This window comes from Temnothorax curvispinosus, unplaced genomic scaffold (assembly GCF_003070985.1).
Source record: "Temnothorax curvispinosus isolate PA1 unplaced genomic scaffold, ASM307098v1 QBEX01004269.1, whole genome shotgun sequence".
Classification (NCBI taxonomy): domain Eukaryota; kingdom Metazoa; phylum Arthropoda; class Insecta; order Hymenoptera; family Formicidae; genus Temnothorax; species Temnothorax curvispinosus.
The window spans coordinates 64,032-86,129 of record NW_020214049.1 but is presented as its reverse complement, the minus strand read 5'-3'; the positions used below and the strand labels follow the sequence as shown (position 1 = coordinate 86,129).

General features: G+C 43.7%; 1 protein-coding gene and 1 long non-coding RNA gene across 2 annotated transcripts in view; one reads left to right on the top strand and one right to left on the bottom strand.

Moving 5' to 3' along the window:
• Positions 1–82: 82 nt before the first annotated feature.
• Positions 83–19,255, bottom strand: LOC112453376 (protein FAM214A). The gene is made up of 9 exons (XM_025014114.1): positions 18,840–19,255; positions 9,333–9,550; positions 8,622–8,845; positions 8,172–8,394; positions 7,894–8,062; positions 5,200–7,780; positions 4,611–4,932; positions 4,233–4,432; positions 83–3,976 (listed from the first exon to the last, which is right to left on the bottom strand). Exons 2-9 carry the CDS (start codon positions 9,546–9,548, stop codon positions 3,808–3,810), a joined length of 4,104 nt encoding a protein of 1,367 aa, XP_024869882.1. The 5' UTR covers positions 9,549–9,550; positions 18,840–19,255; the 3' UTR covers positions 83–3,807.
• Positions 19,256–21,306: 2,051 nt separating this feature from the next.
• Positions 21,307–22,098, top strand: part of LOC112453364 — a 4,331-nt gene continuing 3,539 nt past the window's right edge. Inside the window, exon 1 of the long non-coding RNA XR_003040604.1 lies at positions 21,307–21,440. This is a non-coding gene — a long non-coding RNA (uncharacterized LOC112453364). The remainder of the gene's footprint in view (positions 21,441–22,098) is intronic.

Sequence of the window (22,098 nt, the reverse complement as noted above, 5' to 3'; positions counted from 1 at the left end):
TACGGAGAAGAAACGTGTTTCAAGAGGAATGATGTTGGACCTGCGTCTGGATAAGGCCGGGGGTTTCATACACTCCACCTCCTCCAATGCACATATCGTTTGATGTATTTGCTTACTTCTCGGTAAACTTCGCTAACAAGATTTCTCGACCAAGCCGGAAAAATACAGCTAAAATCGGTTACAATCGCCGTAAGACGCGGTCGCCAGTGTTGCTGGGTGGCGCAAGAAAAGATGGTGGATCTTGGCCCGGGTCAGCCCGAGTCGATGCCACGATAACGAGTTTTGTCGAAGCGACAAATGTTGTACTCAAAGAGTCGCTTCATTATTTTGCTAAAGCGCAACAACACTCACTGTTACTTTATCGCTAATCGAAACTCTTTACGCAAGGACCGTCGGGGTGCTTTTTTTTTACGCCACCCTATGTAAATTATATACAACGAGAACACGGCAGTGATATATATTTATATATTTACATATCCTTGCCATTTTCACTCTATGCTCTACTCTGCCGCTTGCAATTTTATCTACGGATCCGAGTTAGGATTTGTCCCTCGAATAAACTTCAACGATCGATTTATCATAATAATTATCGTCTCGACACTCTACTTTATTTCTCAAAAAAGAAAACATCGACAAAATGTATTTAACAACGGTTATAGTCGTTAAAACAAGAGGCGCACGCGCTCTCGCTATCGTTCTGTACAATGTCCTCGAGTTCTCACCGTTCAAAAGACGCGTATCTAGCTAATCGATCTGGCGGAAAAGTGGTGCACGAATTTAATTTTCACCGTCACGTCAGCCTATCGGAATACACGATGTTTTCAGCCTCGATAAAAAAAAATATGCGGAAAATAATTTGATTGTTGCAAATTCGTGTTTCATTACAATCGGAAATAATTGACGAAGTTAATTTACACACAATTGTCCAAGTGGAAAAGGAATCGAGATTTATCTCTTTCATTTATTATTGGTTTTACGAATGTAAGCGCGTAAATTACATCAATCTTCATGTCACAACGTCTGTTTGAAAAAAAAAAGAAAATTTTAATCGTAAAAAGTTTCTCGGAGAAAGATAAAAATTTTAAAATATTGTATCTAAAACTTTCAAACATCTTCGTGAAAAATTTCGGTATACACTTGAAAGAAAAATAAAGAATTCGATTAAATGTTTAAAATCGCTTATAAGGAGAGTTATACGTTTCTCTAAAAAAAAAGTAGACCAAGACGAAATAAATATAAAATCAGACGGGAGCGCGAATATCGACATTCGTTTCTTTTTTACCAAAATTAAATGTGCCATTATTATACTTTTTTTTGATTGTTATATATACGATTATCCAATTACTCCGCTAAAAAATAACAATTAAAAATAATCTCTCTTTATACGTACAGCGACTTTTATACATACCGCGATATTCTACAAAGTTAATTTATTTTTGAAGGAGTGAAAGCTACCTTCTTCTAACTCGTGGTGAGAAAGACGCGAACGATAACGAAGCCTTGTTCTTTTGCTTTCGACACTTTAACTGTGCGAAACTCGGTTCGATTAAAATTATACAACTAAAACATTCACTGATCAGTAGATTCATGACATGAACATTTCAAGTATAAAGCAATAAAATCATTTACAAGTATATAAAGCAATAGAATCATATCTATATACAACTTTATAAAGATTTTAAATTTTTATAAACTGCAATATTGAATATTAATAATATGTTATCTCCCTTCATAAAAGTTTATGTTGAGTAAGCTTATAAAAAATTAATATTTTTTATTTACTTCTCTAGATTCTACTGCTGATGTATTGACATACAATTAAAAATCTCCCTATGCAGAAAGACTGTGTTCGTAGATATGCATTTTCTTTCCTTCATGAACCAGTTAAGTTAAACTGTTTCATGAAGAAGAAAAAAGAAGGACTTGATCATAAATCATAGATCAAAGTATTCGCTGGTGAAAGATCAAAGACAAGGCCTTCCCAATTGTTCGCGTAATTCTCCAGCGCAATTTACGTGAAGCATTTTTAGAAAAATAAAGGAAAACGCGAATTTTTTTTGTCACGTTCGTTTGCTTTAAAACAGGCATATCAAGGGCGTATCATCATCTTGCGGCTAGTTAGTAAATTACGCACGATTATATTTCCTCGCACGACGTATTAATAGAATCGATTAAATCTATGACGTGTCTGCTATCCAGAAATAGTTATTAATCTGTAATAATAATTACTCTTTTTTTTTATAGTCTATCAAAATATTCATCACAGTGCTACGGACACAAAGATTGTGTTCTGGTTTATGTATATATACATATATATATGTAAATAATCATTTTTTTTTACTCCCTGGAAAAACCCACGAATTTCGGTCGCGTTCACTCGCTCGCGTTCGTCCCGAATCACAAGGAAGAAAAAGGAAACAAATCACAATCACGCAAATCACAAAAATCACATTTTGTTTTCCGGAAAAAGAATTTTGATTTTCTTTTTCTCGGGTTATACCTCCTCGTCAGAAATTACAACGATTCGCTGCAAAAACATGAAGTAATGCACGAATAACTTTGTACTTTTCATTGCACATATCATTCAATCACAACACGTTTTGATCTTTCTCAATTTTGCTCCATCGGAAAGCGAAACCGAATTCGTCGACGTTTTTCCACACTCATATCACTTTTTTCGTTTAAACGTAGAGTGCTACACACACAATGGCAGTATACATATATATGTACATATATATGTATATATACATATACATACATATATATATCATCCTGCTTAAAAACTCTTACTCAACTTACTCTCTACGCGTGACTATATTTACAGCAATAAGTTGAGAAAAATGGCCTCTCAACGAGATCGTCCAGCTTGCGATAAACTCCATAAATGAAATGGTTACCCAACACTAAAGCAATAATTACAATAGATGCACAGGACAAAGAAATCCAAAATAAATTCCTAATGCGAGTTTCGAGTCGATTGATTTTCCATTTTCATGATTATTACACGCTAGATCGAAATTAGAAAGACTAATCGGTTTAATTTAACAGAATTTTCCAAATTATATAAATATATATATATAAATATATATATCGCTATTATTATAATATAGAAACAAATTTAAAACAAAAACTGCGCGAACTTATCCTATTGTATTTATATGCAGCATTCTGTTCTGCAAGCACAAACCACGGATTAAAATGAGACCGGGAGTATAATCGCAATTTCGAGTCAATTTTACAAACCATTCGTGTTGGAATTGTCAATATTCAAGAGTTAATTCTGTACCGGACAACGCAAAAGGCCCGAACTATTAATTTTGCGAAAAGGAGAGAGAGAGAAAAAAATATTGCAAACGTATAAATTATTGTTCCAACATGAACGGTTAAATCCATTCGTAATCTTTCAAATTCTTCTCACTGTATTCTCGCGTTTTTTCGATTCTCGATTCCCTCTTAACCCTTCGCGATTTAAAATAATTTAGAAAGAAATAATGTTTTGTAGTAATATTGAGAGCTACATTTATCATCTTAACATTATTACAATCGATTAACATAATAACTTGTTTCTACTTGCCAGTGAGAAATTAAATTAATTAATAAATTAATAAGAACATTTAGATTGTTTTTTTTTTACACTAGCACAAAAGAATTGTAATCGTCTATATCGTCAAGCGCAAAGGGTTAAAAGAACAAAAATTGATTTCTAATTTGATATCTTATTCGATCGTTTATCGATCACAGTTCGACTTGAAGGGGGCTGGGCGGGCGGAACGATTGGCAGCAGCCCCATGGAAAATACCACGTGGCTCAGCATCTTGGCGAAAATTTCGGATTTGTAGGACCGTGGATGTAACTTCTGAGTTCTTTCGGCGGTTCCGAGCCCAAATCCGACGCCGTGTCCACGTCCGACTTCCGACAGATGATCATACGAATGTCCGTATGCAGATAAATTCGACCCGATTTGCTGGACATAAATCTAGAAGAAAAGTTCATGCATGCATCTGTTATTTCTTTCAAAGCTTATTTCTAAAACCTATTCCTGGCATATAAGGCGCCTTTGCGTAAAAGTCGAATTCCGTAAAATGTTTCTTAAACATATATCAATTTTTTCAATTCTTTATTTGCAACTGGCGTATTTTGTAATATATGAATTTATACACTGGCTTTCGATGGCCTGACTGATAGTATGATCTATTTTTAAAGCCATTTAGTTACAAATGAAATACACATACCTAAGGTGAACGAGGTAGCGTAGTGTTTTGTCCCGCAGTGTCCTTTGACGTAAAAAAGTATGAGATCGCGGCGGCATATCGGAAAGATCGTACAATACTACGAACATCTTAACGACTGTACCCAACGGATTCAGAAGAGTCACTTGAATGGTGCCACTTCTTGGTACCTGATAGCCCTTTTTCTCGAGATTAATATGAGCCTGTAAAATAATAGCATGAACAATGGATCATCGTCACGATAAAAAAAAGAAGGAAATCTGTAATATCTCATTATCGAATAAATTATTTAGTCATCGGTAATTTACTATACTTTTTGTAAAATGTAAACTCTTCTCAAGACACTCTATTGCAATTGATTTGTTGTTTGAGAAAACGTACAAGGTATGGTGTGGAAACTTTATCGTTGTCACCGAGTGTGTAGAAGAACACAGTGACTGGAAGCTTCTGATGTTTCGGGCAGAAGGAACCGCTGGCCCCGAGTTCCGCTGTGAAACCGTGAACCGTGGACACCGGTTCGAGTCTACCGTTCAACGCCGATTCCTCGAAGCTGCCTAGAAGAGCGTGACTCTGTGGTCGGTGACGGGAGCTGGAACGTCTTTTGGGTGTTTCCTCGCCTTCACCGGCGGTTTCCGCATCGCGATCGGTTTCTTCCAGCGAGACTGCGCCCGGACTCGGCGGTGTATTTAATTCGAACAACGCGCTAAAAAAAATGCGCAAAGTTTAGAGAAAAATTTTTGTCGATATCGGCTTGACGGCATCAATAAAAATTATTGTAATTCTAATCTTAGGTACATTTTTATATTATTAGTAATATATCTCGAAAAAGTATCTTATATTTTGTTTCTGCTACAACTCATAAACAAAAAAACTTTCAAAAAGAACATTGTACCTAAAAAATTATAATTTTATAATATATTATTCATTGATGCCGTTCAATTGTTGTATCGTTTTCTCATGAACTTCGTACTTTCTTTTAGAGGAAACGGAATTCAAGCTGCTGTCGTAGTCGAAGCAACAGCTGCCTCTCCTCAACGGCGCTGGACTAGAGGTCAACGGCAAACCAGTCCTGCTATGGAATACCATCGACGCTGCGTTTTCCAGGGATCGGCGGAATCTCTCCTGCTCGAGCGCGGACGGCACGCTCTTGTCGACAGTTTCGTCGTCTCCCGTCTCTGCGATACTGTCCTTGTGATTGTTGTTTCGTAGCTTGGAAGACGAATGTCCGCTTTGCGGAATAGTTGGAGTAGTCAAATTGCTCTTCTGAAGAGTAGCAATGTCCTTCGTATTCTCATCCTGCTCTTTATTCTCAAAAGGTTCCTTCGTATCTTCGATTAGCCGCCTGTCGCAATGATTCTCCTGGTTGTTTAGGCCATCGGAATCGCATTCGCGATCATTATTATTTGTACTATGCATATTGCGTGGCTTTTGATGTGCGTCTTTTGTACTGAACGTCGCAGCATCCTCTTTCTCCTCGGTAGCCTCCGGGAAGTTTGTGAAGTCGATTCGCCGTTTAGTTTTGCTGTACCTTGCGCTATGTAGATTCGGTTGTTCGTTGTTATAGCGAAACGACGCTGTATTGAGACGTTGCGGCAGCGTCGGACTCGGCGAGGTCTCCTGCGAGGAGGAACTCTCCTCCGATATCAAAGCGATCCTCTTATCCATTTCTTTCTTAAACATCTGTCGGAACCGATGGAATCTCTTATTCAGCGGCAAAAATTTCTCGTCATTAGACGAGGTGGTTTTGTGGTCCTGCTGATCGAGCTTCTCGATGCTCGAAAAGTGAGAATCGTCGTCGCTGCTGTCGTCGTCAATGCTAGTCGTCGACCTTGGTCTGGTCCCGTTTGATGAAATATCCGACAGGTCCTTTCGGTCCTTACTGGTCCGCAGAATGGCTCCGAGCAGCACGTCAGCTTTAGTGGAAACATTTCGCAAATGATCCGCATCCTCGTTCGCGTGTGTTTTCACTTGCGAATCATCGTTTAACTTGGTGCCTTCGGCAAGTTTCGAGCGGGCAGGCCGATAAACATTCTTGTCGTAATAGACCCGATCTAGAGGGCTTGATTGTTCTTCTGATACCTGATGGTCTATCTTCTTGCACAACCCACGGCTACAATCCTCGCAGGATTTAAGTGTACGAACTCGAACTGTTCCAACGCGATTTATCGAATTACTCTGAACTACTCCTTCCTCCCAACCCGTGTATTTTGCCGTGTCATCACTGCCCCTTTCGGATCGTTCTCCGCGTTTCCTCGCATTCTTAACGGTGGCTCTTCTACGTCCCGACGGTGTTCTCGCTCGCAGTACCGCTAACACTTCGTCGACCTCTCGCTGGCTTAATTCGAGATTGCAGTTCTTGAACTTGATCTCGTTGGTACCCTGCTGCCCATTCGGATGCTCCGGATGCTGTTTCAATCCTTCGTTCTTCATCTTGTTGCTATCAACGTAGCCCTTCGTTGCCGTAACACCCAAGACTCTTCCAGGTACTTTGCTGAACCACTCTAGTAATCCTCCTTCTTCCCTCTTTTCTTTCTCATCCGGACCCGGCAGTTTCCACATTAATTGATTTAAGTCTGACTTGCCAGTTTTTCTCTGACTACTCTTGACGATACTATCTTCCTTGTTAATCTCCAATGCGTCTTGATCGGCTAACAAAGTCATAACCTTATGGATATTTTTGGAAGGATAACTCTGATGTACCATGCAAGCAGAATTGTCTAGTGTTTTTTGCGTCCATTTATGCGTCGAAGGTCCAGGATTTGACTCGTGGAAGGGATTGGGCTGTGCGTAGGGATTGATCGGAGGGTGGTTGGATCCGACAGTCGGCAGCTTGTAATTTTTTTCGGAATCGTTGAAACGAGCTTCCTTCGCACCGCGGAAACTTTGAAATTTACTATTCATATTGCTATTCTGCCAAGAGGAAACGAAGGACCAGCTGGTGGGAGCAAAAGGACTGAGATTGTGCAATATGCCACCACTCTTTGCAGAAATGATATCCGCATATGAGGAGCCACCGTGTTCTCTTCCGAGATTGGTCGAGTTCTTAGCGGAATTATTATAGCCTTCTTCGATCCGATCAATGTTCTTCGAGTTGGCAATCTCTGCGACGTCTGTCATTGTATGCTTGCAACGTTTCTCCAAGTTGCCCTCAAGTTCTTCGATTTTTAAATTGATCTTGAAGCAGCGTTCCAGGTCCGAGTTCCGATTATTATGAGTCCTTACCTCGTTTTTGTTCTCTAATTTATTCTGAAAAGATGATATTCTCATAACGCTACGGTTGTTGTTTGCTATCTCGGCAGAACCTCTCGTTAAGCTCGAGCTGGTGTTGTCCCTTATTTCCTGTGGCATGTATTCCTGAACGTACGGCAACGGCGCCGATTGCGAGGACACACAAAAACTCTCCGCAGGACCACAGGGAAGCGATCGACGACGTTTCCGTTCACCATTGGATCTGATGGTAGGCGACAGAGGGGACGTGTCCTCCTCTTCGCAACGACAGTCGTGTTTGCCAGATTTGTTACAAGTGGTTTGCAGTCTGTCGTCCACGAGAACTATTGGAAAAAGCGATATTATATTATATTTTTCATTTATGTTTAAATAAGAATCGTTTTGTAAGATAACGCGATAATTATCAGATCTTCGTACGTCAATATTAGTTTCTTACCAGGTAAAACAAGACCCTCTGGATTTTGCGTGCTGCCGGATCCCATCGAGATGCTCTTGGTGGGCGTTAACGCCCTCGCGATATCCTCTTCGTCCTTTTCTATTTTCGGGTGCAGTGAACACGTGAGTACGGGCACCTCCTCCATCCGCGGCAGTGCCCACATGGTCACCTAAAACGGAAGTTTACGCCAATAAATCGATTTGCATTGACTTCAAAATCTTATCGATCGCATAGTCGATTTATATACATTTGTAACATAATCTTATAATATTACATACCTTGATCGAATTTCCATCGCCGTTACCAGCCAGAGGAAAGGTATGCTCCATCGACGTTTCTCGGAACTTGCTGAGATTATCCTCGTTGTGCGATACGATCCGGGTCGCTATGTAGCTTGGCGCCGCGCCGTTGCTGCGTGACCACCACGCTGCAACCTGGCTGAAGTGTAACCGTGAACGCACTGCTTGGTATAATCCTTGAAAATTCATCGGTTCCTGACTCCTGAAAGCAACATACGGGTACAGGTATGACACAAAAAATACTAAACAGACTTCGGAATATTATTAAAGTTTAGAGATTCAAAAATCAAATTGAAGAGACGATAAGTTAATCCAGAATGAATAGATATATCGAGTTAAGAATGATATAAAATCAAGATTAAAACATCCTGTTTTACGATATATATTACTTGTGCTTTACAGTACAGAATAAAGTAAAGCGCGACTTACTTGCTCGGGACAACGCAGATACACCAGTACTCCAATAACATCTCCGAAGCACATTTCTGCCATGGTGAAATGGGTAAGGACGGTACGGGGTATACAGGATATTTGCAAGTAGACTTTGCCAAACCACACGGACAATCGCTGCACAAAAGCACCTCAACGCACAGGTATGATCCAACAGCGAGGCGTTCCGTGATGTCCTGAATTAGTACTCGATATCGATTGCACTTGAAAAATTAAAGGAAAAATGTAGGGGAATATGTTTTCCTAAAAGATAAGAAAGACAAATCATCTTATTATATATGTACAACAATCACATAATAATTTTTGTAAACATATATTTTGATGATAAATGAATATATATTATCATTTTTCCAAAAATAAATTCCATATCTCTTAATTAAAAATTAAATTACGATTCGTATCTTTGCATTTATAATTGGCTTTGTGAGCCTTGATTTTTGTGATCATGGCTTATTATTATTTTCATTGTTTAGTCGTTTAAGAAGTTCGCATACAAATACATGCGTTATCTAATCTAATACGTTATCTTCTTTCATGTGCAGCGTTTTCAACGTAAAACTTAAGATTGTTCAATTTAATTGGTAAACTAACGAATGTCTTCGATGGCTTTTACATTCCGCTGGCAAAGCTGCGCAAAAGTAGGTCGCCTAGGAACAACGGAGAGTAACGGGGACACCATATGTTACGTACCAGATAGTTGGTCTCCTCGCACACGTGGTCGTTTGGAACCGCCTGCATAGGCGGTGCGCAGTGTGGGCCCTCTTTATAGCCACGCGGAGGGCCCTGGATTCTCCCTTCGCACACAAGGACTCCAAGGGCTCGGAACACGCTAAGAACACCACCCCGACCGCCAGCCCCGTTCGGGCTGGAGGTGCCTCCTCCCGTCACCGCACCTAGGCAGTGCATACCTGTAATGTAAGAAGCACCGATGTTGATCATTGTGATCCATCGCGAAAGGAAGTCTATTGTTCAATCAAAATATTGGGTGCAATAAATCGAAGTGAGCAAAAAGGAATTAGAGAGATTAAGAGTTAAACGAATTTAACAAAAGTATATATAGATTAAGAATAAAATTTAATTATACATATATTAATTCTTCTCGAAAAGTATTTAAAAATATTAAAATATTTAAAAGTATTAAAGTATTTAAAGTATTAAAGTTAAAGCATTAAATAAGTATTTAAAAGTATTAAAAGTATTAAATAAAAGTATTAAAAGTGAGCTTCATGTCGCTACTGCACCCAACCTGCCGTTATCCTCCAATTAGAGCCAGTTAGCTGAATTAAATAAATCTTAATTATTTTTAGGAAGCTTCCGAGAGTGTCGTCACTTTTGGAAGCTCATCGCCGAAGCAATCGGGATCGCTTCGCGATCTCGGAATACGCGCGGGCCAACGTGCTCGAGACGGCTCGTAGGAGCCTCCTGGATTTTTGTCGTCCCTTTAAATTTGTTGTTGTGTCACGTCCGCAGGACTGGTTATAGCCCACCGCGCGTAGTGCACGTGATGAAAGAAAACAAGGTGCAGTTCGCGGCCTGCCACGGCGGGTTACAGGTTTCCCGAACGGTTAGTACAACACATCGGTAGGGCCAATGCGACTCGTGCATCGCCGATTCGCGATCAGTTTCGCTGACGAGTCGATCGTTTAACGCCTTTTTAAGCGACACATTTAAATCACGGGGATGAAAACTGCGAACTCGACGAGGTCAAATTTCGATGAATACACGAGAAAATAAAGCGTTTCTTGTTATTATAAAATTCAACCGTTTTACGATATCGGTAGCTAAAAAAGAAAGAAGAAATAAATTATCGTTGACGTCGATTAAATTCGTAGAAAGAGTTTCACGACGTTTTTTGTATGAGAACCAGCAGCGCTACAGCGATACGTCCTTGTTCAACGGCTTGTATAACTGTAGTATCAGCAAGGCAAAGCATTTTTATGTTAATGACACACTGTGATGCAACGCACAATTTAACAGGCAGAAATCCTTTTTAATTTGTGAGATAATACAATTGCGTAAATAACGAGTCGAACAACTCATTAACGCTTTTTTTAGGTGCTCCCAAAATATCATTATCTCGATTTCGAGCAATTATTCGCGATGAGTATTGTCGATTATAAGTGTAATCAGTTTCATCAATTGATTTATCAATTACGTTTTTGTATCGCTCCATCGACAAACAAGATAATACTTTCCGCACCAGATAGCGTTCGCTGAAGTATACTAACGCACAGTCGCGTTTCACCATATTTAGAAAAAGGATCGACACACGCAGGGAGGAAGTATAATGGAGAAAAGAATGGATCGATTCCCCCCCCCCCCCCCCCCCCCCCAGGATTAGTTTCTGATGGCTACGGCCCTGCGCGTTACTGCGCGCGTTCGCGAGAAATTGTTAACCGAAGCGACCGAGGCCGCCTTCGATTTTCGACGAGCCGTATACGTTATCGGGAAAGCGGACGAAAGGCGAATGTGTCTCGGGCCGAGCGAAAGAAAATTATTCAGCGTGTCGTGTGTGCGCACGCGATCGAACGGGTCGGGTCGCGCGAGAGCGCTTAATCGTCGCGTTACATAAACGGAAAGCTAGCACACGAGCGGAAACTCGAGGTCTCTCTTAATATCCACTCTCGCTGCCGGCTGCCCACGTTACGTCAACGAGACACCCGCCAGCCAACAATTGCCGTCCGGCTGTCTCGCCGTGATTTTTCGTTTTCTTAATCTTATCGGACGAAATAAGACAAAGCGGGGCGACACGTATCTATATACGTGCGGTGCACTTTTATGTGCGTTTCTCTCGACATCCCGACCGCGCACGCAAAAGTTCCCTTAATGATCGAAGCGATCGCTTGGAAACGAGATTTAAATTGTTATAATTATTTCATAATTAGAAAAGAACTTTTTATTTGTTGGTATATACGCCTTTAACGTTTGCTCAATTTAATAGCACACAGAATGAAATTTGAACCAATACCTTGAGTTAGATAACATTTTGTAATTGTTAACCACCATGTGTGTCAAAGTTTAGTATTTTAACACAAAACAGTATTATTTTAACTTCATTAGTTTAGTTAACTTTAAATCTTCGCTTAAAAACGAGATTTAAATTTTTATAATTATCATATAAAGAAAGTAACTTTTAATTCGTCGGTGCGCCTATTTAACGCTTGCTCAATTCAAAAGTAAATATATAAATATTGATAAGACACGTCTAGCGTAAATGCAAATAACTCGGTACCTCGCTAACTTTATTCTTCTTCGGAATTAACGGCGAACAATGGACTGGCAGACGTGGGCAACGCGGCACTCACGTCCGTTCCTGCGGCACGTCCGCGCGGAGGAGGGAGGTTCCGGCGGCGCGGGAGGGAGAGGACGGCGCGGCGCGGCGTGGCGTGGTATCGATGGCGTCGTCAGCTGAGCGCACCGCTCACAGCTGGGCGCGAGCGAACAGCTGATCGCGTCGTCGCGCTGTCAGAACATGGCGAGCCAGCGCGCACCGCGGGCCGTCGCGAGACGGTCGCTCGCGGAGAAGCGTACCGTCCATTTTCAGCTCGCGCTGACCGGACCGGACCCATATGCGATCCCAGGGCCGTACAGAACAACGCGTGTCACGCCTCGTGGATTCGACATAGACGTTCGCACAGATGTTGCGAGCACGGCCTCGTTTATGAGTCAGAAGAGGCCGGTCGTGAATCACGCGCGGGTTAGGTCTTCCGATTCAGGGAGCCTGTGTGCGATCTTCTTCGAAGAAACCATTATTCAACTATTATTCCGCGAGAAGCGGAACTCAAGGCTGTGCCTTGAGACAAGCTTCGTTCGAGCCCCTCCCTCAAGTCGAGATACGAGATGCTATATATTAGATGCAAATAGACGCGCGATTAGAAAGAAGAAAAATACGAATACGTCACAAATGTTAAATCAATTCTTAAGATTCATATGTTAAACGCGTTTCTAGTTTAAATTGAGGCGATTTCATCCGCGCCGAGGGATTATCCTTTGAACTATTACCTATTTTGAACGTGCAAGCGATGTTGCACGCTCGCGGATGCGGATAACGAAGGCGTTAAAGGTTCTCTCTCGGCTTTGTATGAAGTACACGTCACACATAATCGTTCCGTCATCTTCATTTACGTGTCTCCCTGGCTGGCCTGAACGATAAAGGGCGGAATACAAAGTTCGAAATAAATAGAACATGACAAAGAGACACGTCTCGCTGTCGCAGACGCGTGTTAATGACGCGCCAATGGCGCGTATATGCGAGATTTTTTTCTCGATTTTTTTCTGATTTCGCGAGAATTTTGCATTCATCTCATTTTTCTCAATCAAACTTTTCGATAGAAAGGAATAATTATTGATAACCGAATGAAAGTTAGATTTCGAAGCAACGCGCGCGGCGTATGCGTTGATCTTGTCCGTTCTTCGACTGGCAAAGGAACGCTTTCAAGACTGCCCAGAAATAAACTCGCTCTTCCGGTAGGTTTGTCGGCATTTACGATGGCGAAATACACGGCACTATCGACAAGAATATCGTGCGTATTCGCGGCGCGCATTTAACCCCTGGAGATGAAAAAAAAACCTCGTCGTTATATCGCGTTTAAGTTTTGATCTTTGGTATCGGATTACAAGAGAAGCGGATCGAGAATTTCTTTTGAACGGTTTTTACAGATCGAATATTCGGAAAATATACACGGTCGAGCTCGACGTTTCCACAAAGTGATACGCGAAAATACATTTTCCATGTAAGAAAAATACAATATAATCGCCGTCCGACTTGACCTTTAGCTTCAATATCTGCGCGTGGTAGTCAGTAGCTCAATCATAGCTGATTACAGTTGCGTTCTGCGGCCAGTTTCCTGCATACAGAATTCAAACGAAGTCGATGTCTTACTTCAGCTAGGTCACCTAAAAGAAAATCCGAAGCGCCTATCTACCGGGCGTTGTGCGTTTCACGAGCGCACGAGAACTCGAAACTGGGTCGGCTGACCCAAGTGGTGAGGGGGAGCACGGTTTCCGGGCGAACCTATGTCCCGATTGTCAGAAAGACAAATATCCGATAATAATGATAGTAAACTTCTCCGGAAAAATGTGAAGTTTTAAAATTCTAAACGAAATTCCGAATTCTCTCAAGAGTTTACGGTGCACGATTTTATTAGCGCACGGAACAAAGGCGACTGATTGTAAGAATAAAATTAAATAGGACGGAAAACTGAAAAATCTAAACAGGAATATTTAGATCAATTACGAGTCCGCAAAACGCACCTTGTCGGCTCGCTCTAACCTGAGTATCTTTATTCAGTTGTAAAAAGTTACAGCGGTATACGGGTTTCCGTGACGTAAATACGTAAGTGGTGGATTGGGTTTGAACGCGAAACTGGAAATAAATATTAGTCGATTCCGGCTGTTTAGCAACGCAGCGATTTAATAAAATTAAAAAAAAAACCGTGGTGAAAGCGAGTTTCGATGGTTCGGGGGGAGAGAAAGGAATCATTGATCTGATTTCTTTCCTAAGAGCTGCTAGATAGTATATTTTATAAGACATTTCACCTTCCGCGAAAAACACTTCTTTCCATACAAGATCAGCTGTGTTCGGACATAAATTTACATGAACGAGTACAAAATTAATTTTTTTAATGTTTATCATATTTCCTCTTTTCTTTGGCACAATTTTCTGATTTTAACATTTTTTGGGGAAAATATTTTCAACATTGTTTCTGCATTTACACCTGTCTTAATCCTTTCGTGCCTGAATTTTTACTAAGAATAATTAGCATCTAATTCACGTCTTACGAAAGGTTTTTAGGATCGCTGATTATGAATCTGCAGTCAAAATAAGGAGAGGGGTGGTTTTTCAAACCCCTGGAATATGAGTTTTATTCAAATCCGACAAAATTTAATATTTTTATCCACCATATTGGATCCGTTATCTTAAATTTGGAATTTTTACTGCAGATTCATCATCAGCGACCTCAAAAACCTATATATACCAACTTACATTTAAATACAACAAAATTTAGCATTTTGGTCCACTACAGTAAATCCGCCATTTAGAAATTAAGTAGCGATTTTTTTCATATAGTCCTTACGTTGACCTTCAAAATAAGCCCTGCAGAAAGAACTCGCTATTTAATTTTTGTGAAAGATATATGTATTATATACTTTAAGTCGCTATCTTAATTTTTGTAAAAGATATATGTATTTTTCACTTTTACTATATTTTATGAGTATTTGACGAGATATGCAGAACAAGGGACCCACAACGGTATTGATTTTTTTTTTTTACGAAAAGTCCTATCTTTTATCTTCCAAATGAGCCCAGAAAATCGCTATCTTTATTTTTGTGGAAGATATGACAAAATTTTTGAAGGACCGGGACATATGTATATATCCCGCGTCAGGTATGAAAGGATTAAACCTTATACGACTTATATTCTAAACAGATTAACCTTCTACAGTCTCTCTTCGTGTTTCAGGTTTTACTGCCTTTCCCAATCAAGCTTCGTGGCTGACGGATGGCTCGCCGAGATGCGGGGAACCATCTCGGCTTCGAATAAAGGTTTTCTGCCTGTGAAGGCAGGGCAAACCGAGACCGGAGAGGGTAACGGGGTCAACGGGTGGGAAGCAGTGGGTGCAGATCTAGGTTACCTGTATATTATGCAACCAACACCACTGTAATTTCATGATTGCGCGTGGTAACACATGCCTACGTGCGCGCAGAGTGCGCAGCACGAAGCGACGACTATGAAAGTAATTGTAAATATATGCGTTTCGATAATACGACGGTTATATTCGGTCGGCAACAGAGAACTATTCGCGCCGTCGTATAAATCAGCCTTTTGCAAAAATTCCTCGCGGCGATTCCTCTCATTATCCATCCGGAGAGTAAAGGAAATCTGCTCCAAAATTACGAAACGGTAATAATCCATAGTTCAATTATCTAATCTACGGAAATGTCCTAGAATTCGCCGAGTGCTCTCTCAATAGCTCCTACAGTCGGATTCGATTGCTCCTTAGCAACAACGCCGAAGGCGATCACCGCGATCGCCGTTCGTCGTATCTTTCCAATCTTCAACATTGCGCATCTTTACACACAGCCCCAAGTTTTACACTTAAAAATCTACAAAACGTATACGTAATCCTCTTCGTAAAGTCTCGCTTGCTGAACAAAGACCTCCCGCATAGACCTTCGCGCTCAGCACGTGTCCGACAATTACGAGTGCGGCTCGATATAATTTTCATTCGATGAAAACTTGCGTGTTGCCAAGGGGGTTCGTAGTGAAAGCAATAAACGCCGCGAAAGGAGGCCAGTGTTTTTGGAGTATCTTGACGTGTATATTTCTGTTCGCTACCGCGCGTCTCCTGATATCGCGGGGCCTTACGTAATCTGTAAAAGACAGGGGACGAGAGAGAGAGATAGCTAGAGAGAGACCAAGCGCGTTTCCTAGCGCGTGCAGCCTTGCCGAGGGACGACGACGACGACAACGGTGCAACGCGCTGCACCTTCGGCCGCGGGTCGCCTATAAGCGAACCTCGTATTTATAGGCACACATCACCAAGGCCGATTCGCAATTTTAACTCACGTGGACACGCGCGAGACCTCGGATTTCTCGCGTGACGCTTTTTTCCTTCAACGCCCTGAGAACGCTAGCCGTTACTTTTATCGACGCTGCAGAAAGGCCCTCCTCCCCCTCCTCTAAAGAGGAGAGAACGGCTCGCCTTATCTAGAGTTGAATTCTATCGCGTTTGTTACATTCGGCGGAGAGCGTCAAAGCGAAACAAACGTTAATTGCGCAAAGAGACGCGTTAATTATCAATTAGAATTCACAAACGAAATCAATAGCGCGCGCGCCGAAGCTGGACCTCCGTAATATTCATACAGTTGTACAGTTATGAAACTATAAAAGTGGCTGGCGATACATTATTCATGCGGATACGAAACTTTGCACTTTCATTGCCACTTGCGCGCGATACGGAGATGTGTGCGAATTTTCGAATGTTTACACAACTCATCTGCGATATCTCTGCGAATGTACCGGCGAGATAACTCGATAACGCGCGTGTTTATTTTTTCGAAGCTGAAGCTAATCCGGGCCGAAGAGCTCGGCGAGAGACCGCGACGGAGATCTCATCTTGCTCTCCGATCCTCCGCTCCGGATCCTCTTCTCCCCCGTATCGCGTGGTGGCCGAAACTCCACCACCGGGGATTCGCGTGAGGAACGACGATCGGGGGAGAGGGGCCAAACCCGCAAGTGCACCGCGGGCGTCACCTTGAATTTTTTTAGGTAGACATCCAAAACAGCTGGGTTCAACGAACGGCTGAGACGACGCCCCCGTGTTGTTTTGACACACGGCTCGCCCCACAGGGGGAGAGAAAGAGATGCGCGGCGCTTCTCCCGCGGCTGCATCGCCATAAAAGCCCAAGAGACTTAAACAGACCCGGCCGGGAGCTCGGTTAGCGAGCTCCCGAACAGCGATCTATTTGTCAAATATCTCGATAAACGATTTTAAGTGCGGTCGCGACTCGCTCTTAGACTTGTCTGTGGCACTCTATGGCTTAGCTATCGGAAACAAAGAGATCGATCGACGCACTTAAATTCTAGCTTAAAATCTAGCGGTCGTCCGCTCTCTTACGCAACAAATGGAAGACATTTTGTCGATTCGTAACGCGACTAAATAAAGCGAACGATTTCTTCTGTTATCCTACAGTCGGTTATAACGTCTCGTAAATATCGTCTCGAGCGTAATGTTAATATTATCAGAGCGCGATTCTTTATCACGTTCCAAGAAAGTCACTCGATTTCAAGTCGACCGAAGCATCATCGCCGATGTATTATAAATGATTTAATTAAATCTCGCTTTCTCTAAATAATCTTTTTAAATTTACGACGCGACGTAAATTTTAGAAACACTCGAAAAAGAAACGATGTTTATACGCTCCAGTAATTTTCAGGTGTTTCAAACAGCGTTTCAAACAAAATCCTCGAAGCATTTACAAAATTACGGAATGCCACGTTCTCCTTTGACATCGACGAGAGAGGCACGCGAGGGCTGTTTGGAAAAATTCTATCGGGAGCAAAAAGGGAGGTAACGAACAAAGGTTTGTTTGATCATCGGCATGTACAGATGTGTGTTCCTTGTTCTTTAAAAGCCGCTACTAAATTCAATTTCTCAACGTAACGCGAAGAGGATCCGAGCGTGGTTGGAGCCGTTGACGCAAGTATACGTTTCGTATTCTTCTCACGCTAGAAAAGCGCCTATCGTAGGGGTAGAAGGGTTGAAATACGCGTTCTCTCTCTCTCTCTCGCCCTCTCCTCTCTGCTCGTCATGCGAAATCCAGTCGAGAAACCAAAGCCGAAGGAGGGCACTGCCGAGGGGACAAATAACAATCAGCCGTCAGGCTAGAGCGACGAGCGGACAAAGCGTACCCCCTCCTAGCTGTCACGAACAGCTGGAACGCGACGCTGTGGCACGTCTGCCACGGATATGTCCAAGGAACGTGACACAACGCCCGTATTTGTCAGACGCGCTCCGAGAGATGCACACGTTCTTTTTTCGCTTGCGTCAGCCATTATTAAGGTAATCAAGTCTCGGGAGGATCGTCGAAAGGAGATCTACGGGATTCAAGGAGAAAGTCTTCCGCGCCGGATTTACCTCGGAGAGCGTCCAAATCTGATAAAAAGTAGCATATATATGTATACACTTTGAAATTCGGGTTTCGAAGAGTTTAAAGGAGCGCCGTTGGTCTCGTCTCGTCTCGGCTCTCGCGGATGACGAAATTCGCAGGCAAGTGCGTGCCGATTAATAATAAATTCCGCGACTAACGTCGCCGCGTCGTTGCAACGTCTCAGCCTTGATCGAGGCACTTGCACGTCGCCGACGAGCGTTTTCGCGTTTAAATTACGAACGTATATACGGCTTCGGAGGCGAGCGCACGATCGAGTTAACGACGATTTCGATCGCGGAGGAAAACGCTTTCTCTTGGGAGAGCGCCCTCGCTCACGTCGAGGAACGGGAATGGGGACGAACGGGTGAAACAACGAGCGCTGTCACACGCACACACGCGCGAGAGGGAGAGAAAGGGCGAACGGAATCAGGAGAGTCGCGCGACGACGGACACGGACACGGACAATGACAACGACGACGACGGCGACGGCGACAAAGATAATGACAATGACGATGGAGAAATTTGCACACAAGCTCGTTTACCGATTCGTAGCGCTCACGCGAGTCTGCTCACGATCCCACCGACGAGCCTGGAGTCGTTCCCGTGGGTCAAATGATCCCGTCGACGGGCCCCATGGCAGCCGACCGTCGGCGCAGCGTCGCGCGGATGATGACAACGACGATCAGTCCGGATCACCACTGGTCCGCCACCTCCTCCTCCTGCTCCTGCTCCTCCTGCACGCGGAGGGACGCGCTTCCTCGCGGACGCTGCGACACGCGAAGGAGGAAGAAGAGAAAAAAAGAAGAAAACGTCTGACGAAGAAACGGAGCGCGCACGGAGCGGCCGGGAGGGTAAAGGAGAGTGCCAGAACGCGGCCGCGGAACTCTCTCTCTCTCGCGCGCGCGCGACCCGCTCGATGGTCTGTTGCCAACTGGCTTGACCCCGCGCGAGACTATAGACGCGCAGAGAGAGAGACCCCGCTGCTCGCTCGCCGTCGTCGTCGCCGCCGCCGCTCGCGGCGTCGTGCGACTCGTGCGGTATCGGTTGCGCGGAGACGCGCGACCGGCGCGACTGATAGCCGATGCCAACCCTACCGGCGGCGCTCAGTCCGGAATCGCGACCGCGCTCTCTCACACCCCGAGGGGTGGTCGACGCCCGAGACCCGGAATCCCGGATGGCGATTACGGAGAGCACGGCGAGCCTCGACGAGGCTCGTGCTCTTCGTCAGAATTGCAAAAACGTAACCGAAGAGAGTAAAAGCCACGTACCATCAGCTGATACGACGAGTCGGCAACTGGGGTCTCTCGGGGATGAAAAGGCTGTGGGAAGGAATAAGCGCGATCCAGCTGTGCTGCGTCCGAGAAGGAGGAACGGAGGGAACGGGGGAGCTCGCGTCGCGGTCAGAACTGACCTGGACAATCGATTGTGATGTCCACTAGCTCCGATGTTCCATTGTTAATTTCTCATATGCAGTTATTTACAGATGTCAGGTGTAATTACAATGTAATAAGAATTATTAGATGCTTTCCATTTACATCAAAACTCTGATAATTCTCACTTTTGACGTTATTCTCTGTCTTTATATATTCATTAATTGTCAAAAAGGATAGAACGACGTCACAATAAGTGAGAATCATCTGAGTTTTTATATAAATGGAAAGCACCTATTGTTGAAAAAAAACTTGATTTCTATGTTGAACAGCTGTCTAGCCAGTTTGTCATCTAACTTAACTTAACCTAAAATTTAAAACGTAACAAAGGATTATACGTTAAGTGTAAAAAAAACCTAAAATTGGATAGGATTGACACGTTAAATATCATATAAAAAAAAAGATGACACGTGTGTCCGTGTGAATGATTTATAGTAACTGAAAGATCCATCATTTCGCATGGCATATTCTTCGATTAATTCCATTTCTAATTTCTACCAACGTAGATTAACTTTAACTCCAGGTTTAATTTGCTTATCTTTTTCTAGTTTTAAGAATAGAAAAAAAAATGAAAGGCAAATTAAACCAAGATTAAAATTAACCTGTTTGATAAAAATAGACGTGAGGAAGATTCCACGTTTGAAGAGGAAAGTTTAAGTGGAAAGTCCCTTGTTTAAAGAGAGGAGAAAAATTCAGAAAAAAAAAGATAATAGAGTACAGAAGTTTTGTGTCAAACTGGGACAGTCTGGTATCAACTGGAGATAAGATTAGTTTAATATCCCAAGCCTTTTAAAAACCTCCAACAACGTGATGACAAACGCATGATTAAATGTCATTATATACGTGCGTAATAAATGATTGATAACAGTCACTTATAAGTTCACATCTCTTTCTTCGATCCATGGATTTGATGGTAAAAATGTCACATGTCGTTCGAAGGATAAACGATTACATATTTATAATAATTAAATGGTACGCGATACGATTATAACCTTATGGAATATTATATTACGATACAATCCCACAAGATAAAAGACTGACAGATTTGGAGATCGAGGAATAAACACAGAAAAGTACAGACGAGACGAATGAATGAGGGCAGAAAGCTGGAATTTCGTGAAATTACACGGAAGTCGGAACACGAAAACATCGCGTTCTAACCCTATTCCCGATTATCCCGATCATTGACGCGTCGCGCTGAGGTTCGTCGCGGCGTTTCCCGGAACCACTTCTCACGGCCGACGGCGATTGGCCGAGCCGAGCGGCCATCGCGGCGCCGCGCGTGCGCGCGGCCGCGGCGGACCGCGTTTAATTTCTCCGCGAATTTATCGGCCCGCCCGTGGGAATCGCGGAGAAAAATTGAGACGGAAAATGGAAACGCGCCGCACGCCGACAAGCGGGCGCGTCGCGTCGCCGTGTGCGACGATCCGCCCGCGTTTCCCCCGGACGCGACGCGCGTCGTCGGGGAAACGCGACGGACGCGCGACCGCGACGAGGAGCGGCGCGGCCTCCCGTCGCGGCGCCCCGCGGATTTTTCCTGGACCCGCGCGCGAGATTTTATTCTGCGCATGGAAAGCAATTTTGCCCAATCATAAATAGGGCTATTGTGGGGGGATGGTTGTATGCCCGTGGCGCATTTCATACATCCGAGTGTAATGGTAACCAGATAGAGAGGCGCCGCGCGCGGGGACCATCGGCCGGCGTTAACACCCGGTAAAATATCCAAAAAAAATATCAAAGTCGTACGTCGCGGTTACTCGGTGGCGGGTGGAAGTCGCGCCGCGCGAAAAATCGCCCTCGCGATCCCACACGCGGTCACCCGCGTCCGAAAGTCCTCTCTTTCTCTCCCTGCTCCATCCGTTCTGAACGGATGGAGTCTCGCGCTCTCATTCCCGCCTTCTTCCCTCGTTTACGCCGTCCGCCGATCTCGTCGTCCTTCCCTCGCCTCGCGGCTCTCTGGCCGTCTCCCCGCTGAGGACGCGAAATCACCCCGTTTATTTTTTCTCTCTTTCACGCGCCGCGACATGTCGAACGTGACGTGTGTCGAATGGTGCACAGTGGTGTACGCGAGTGCGAGTCGTCGCGGCTGCCGACTTTTTACGCCACGTCCGCGTAGAACGCGGATATTCGCGTGCAGCCGTGTCTGTGCGTGCTACGTGCGTGCGTGCGCGCGCGCTCGACCGAGTGATCTGTGACGTCAGTGGTCCGATCGGTTGTCACCTGTCAAGCCGATGCCGACGTGACCCTCCCCTTACCCCCGCTATCTCGTTCTCACCCTCTCGGTCCCTGTCTCTGTCGTCCCCTTTTCCCCCTTCGTCCTCCCGCTTCCCTCTCGCTCTTTCTCCAACTATCTCTGTCGCCACCCTCCCCC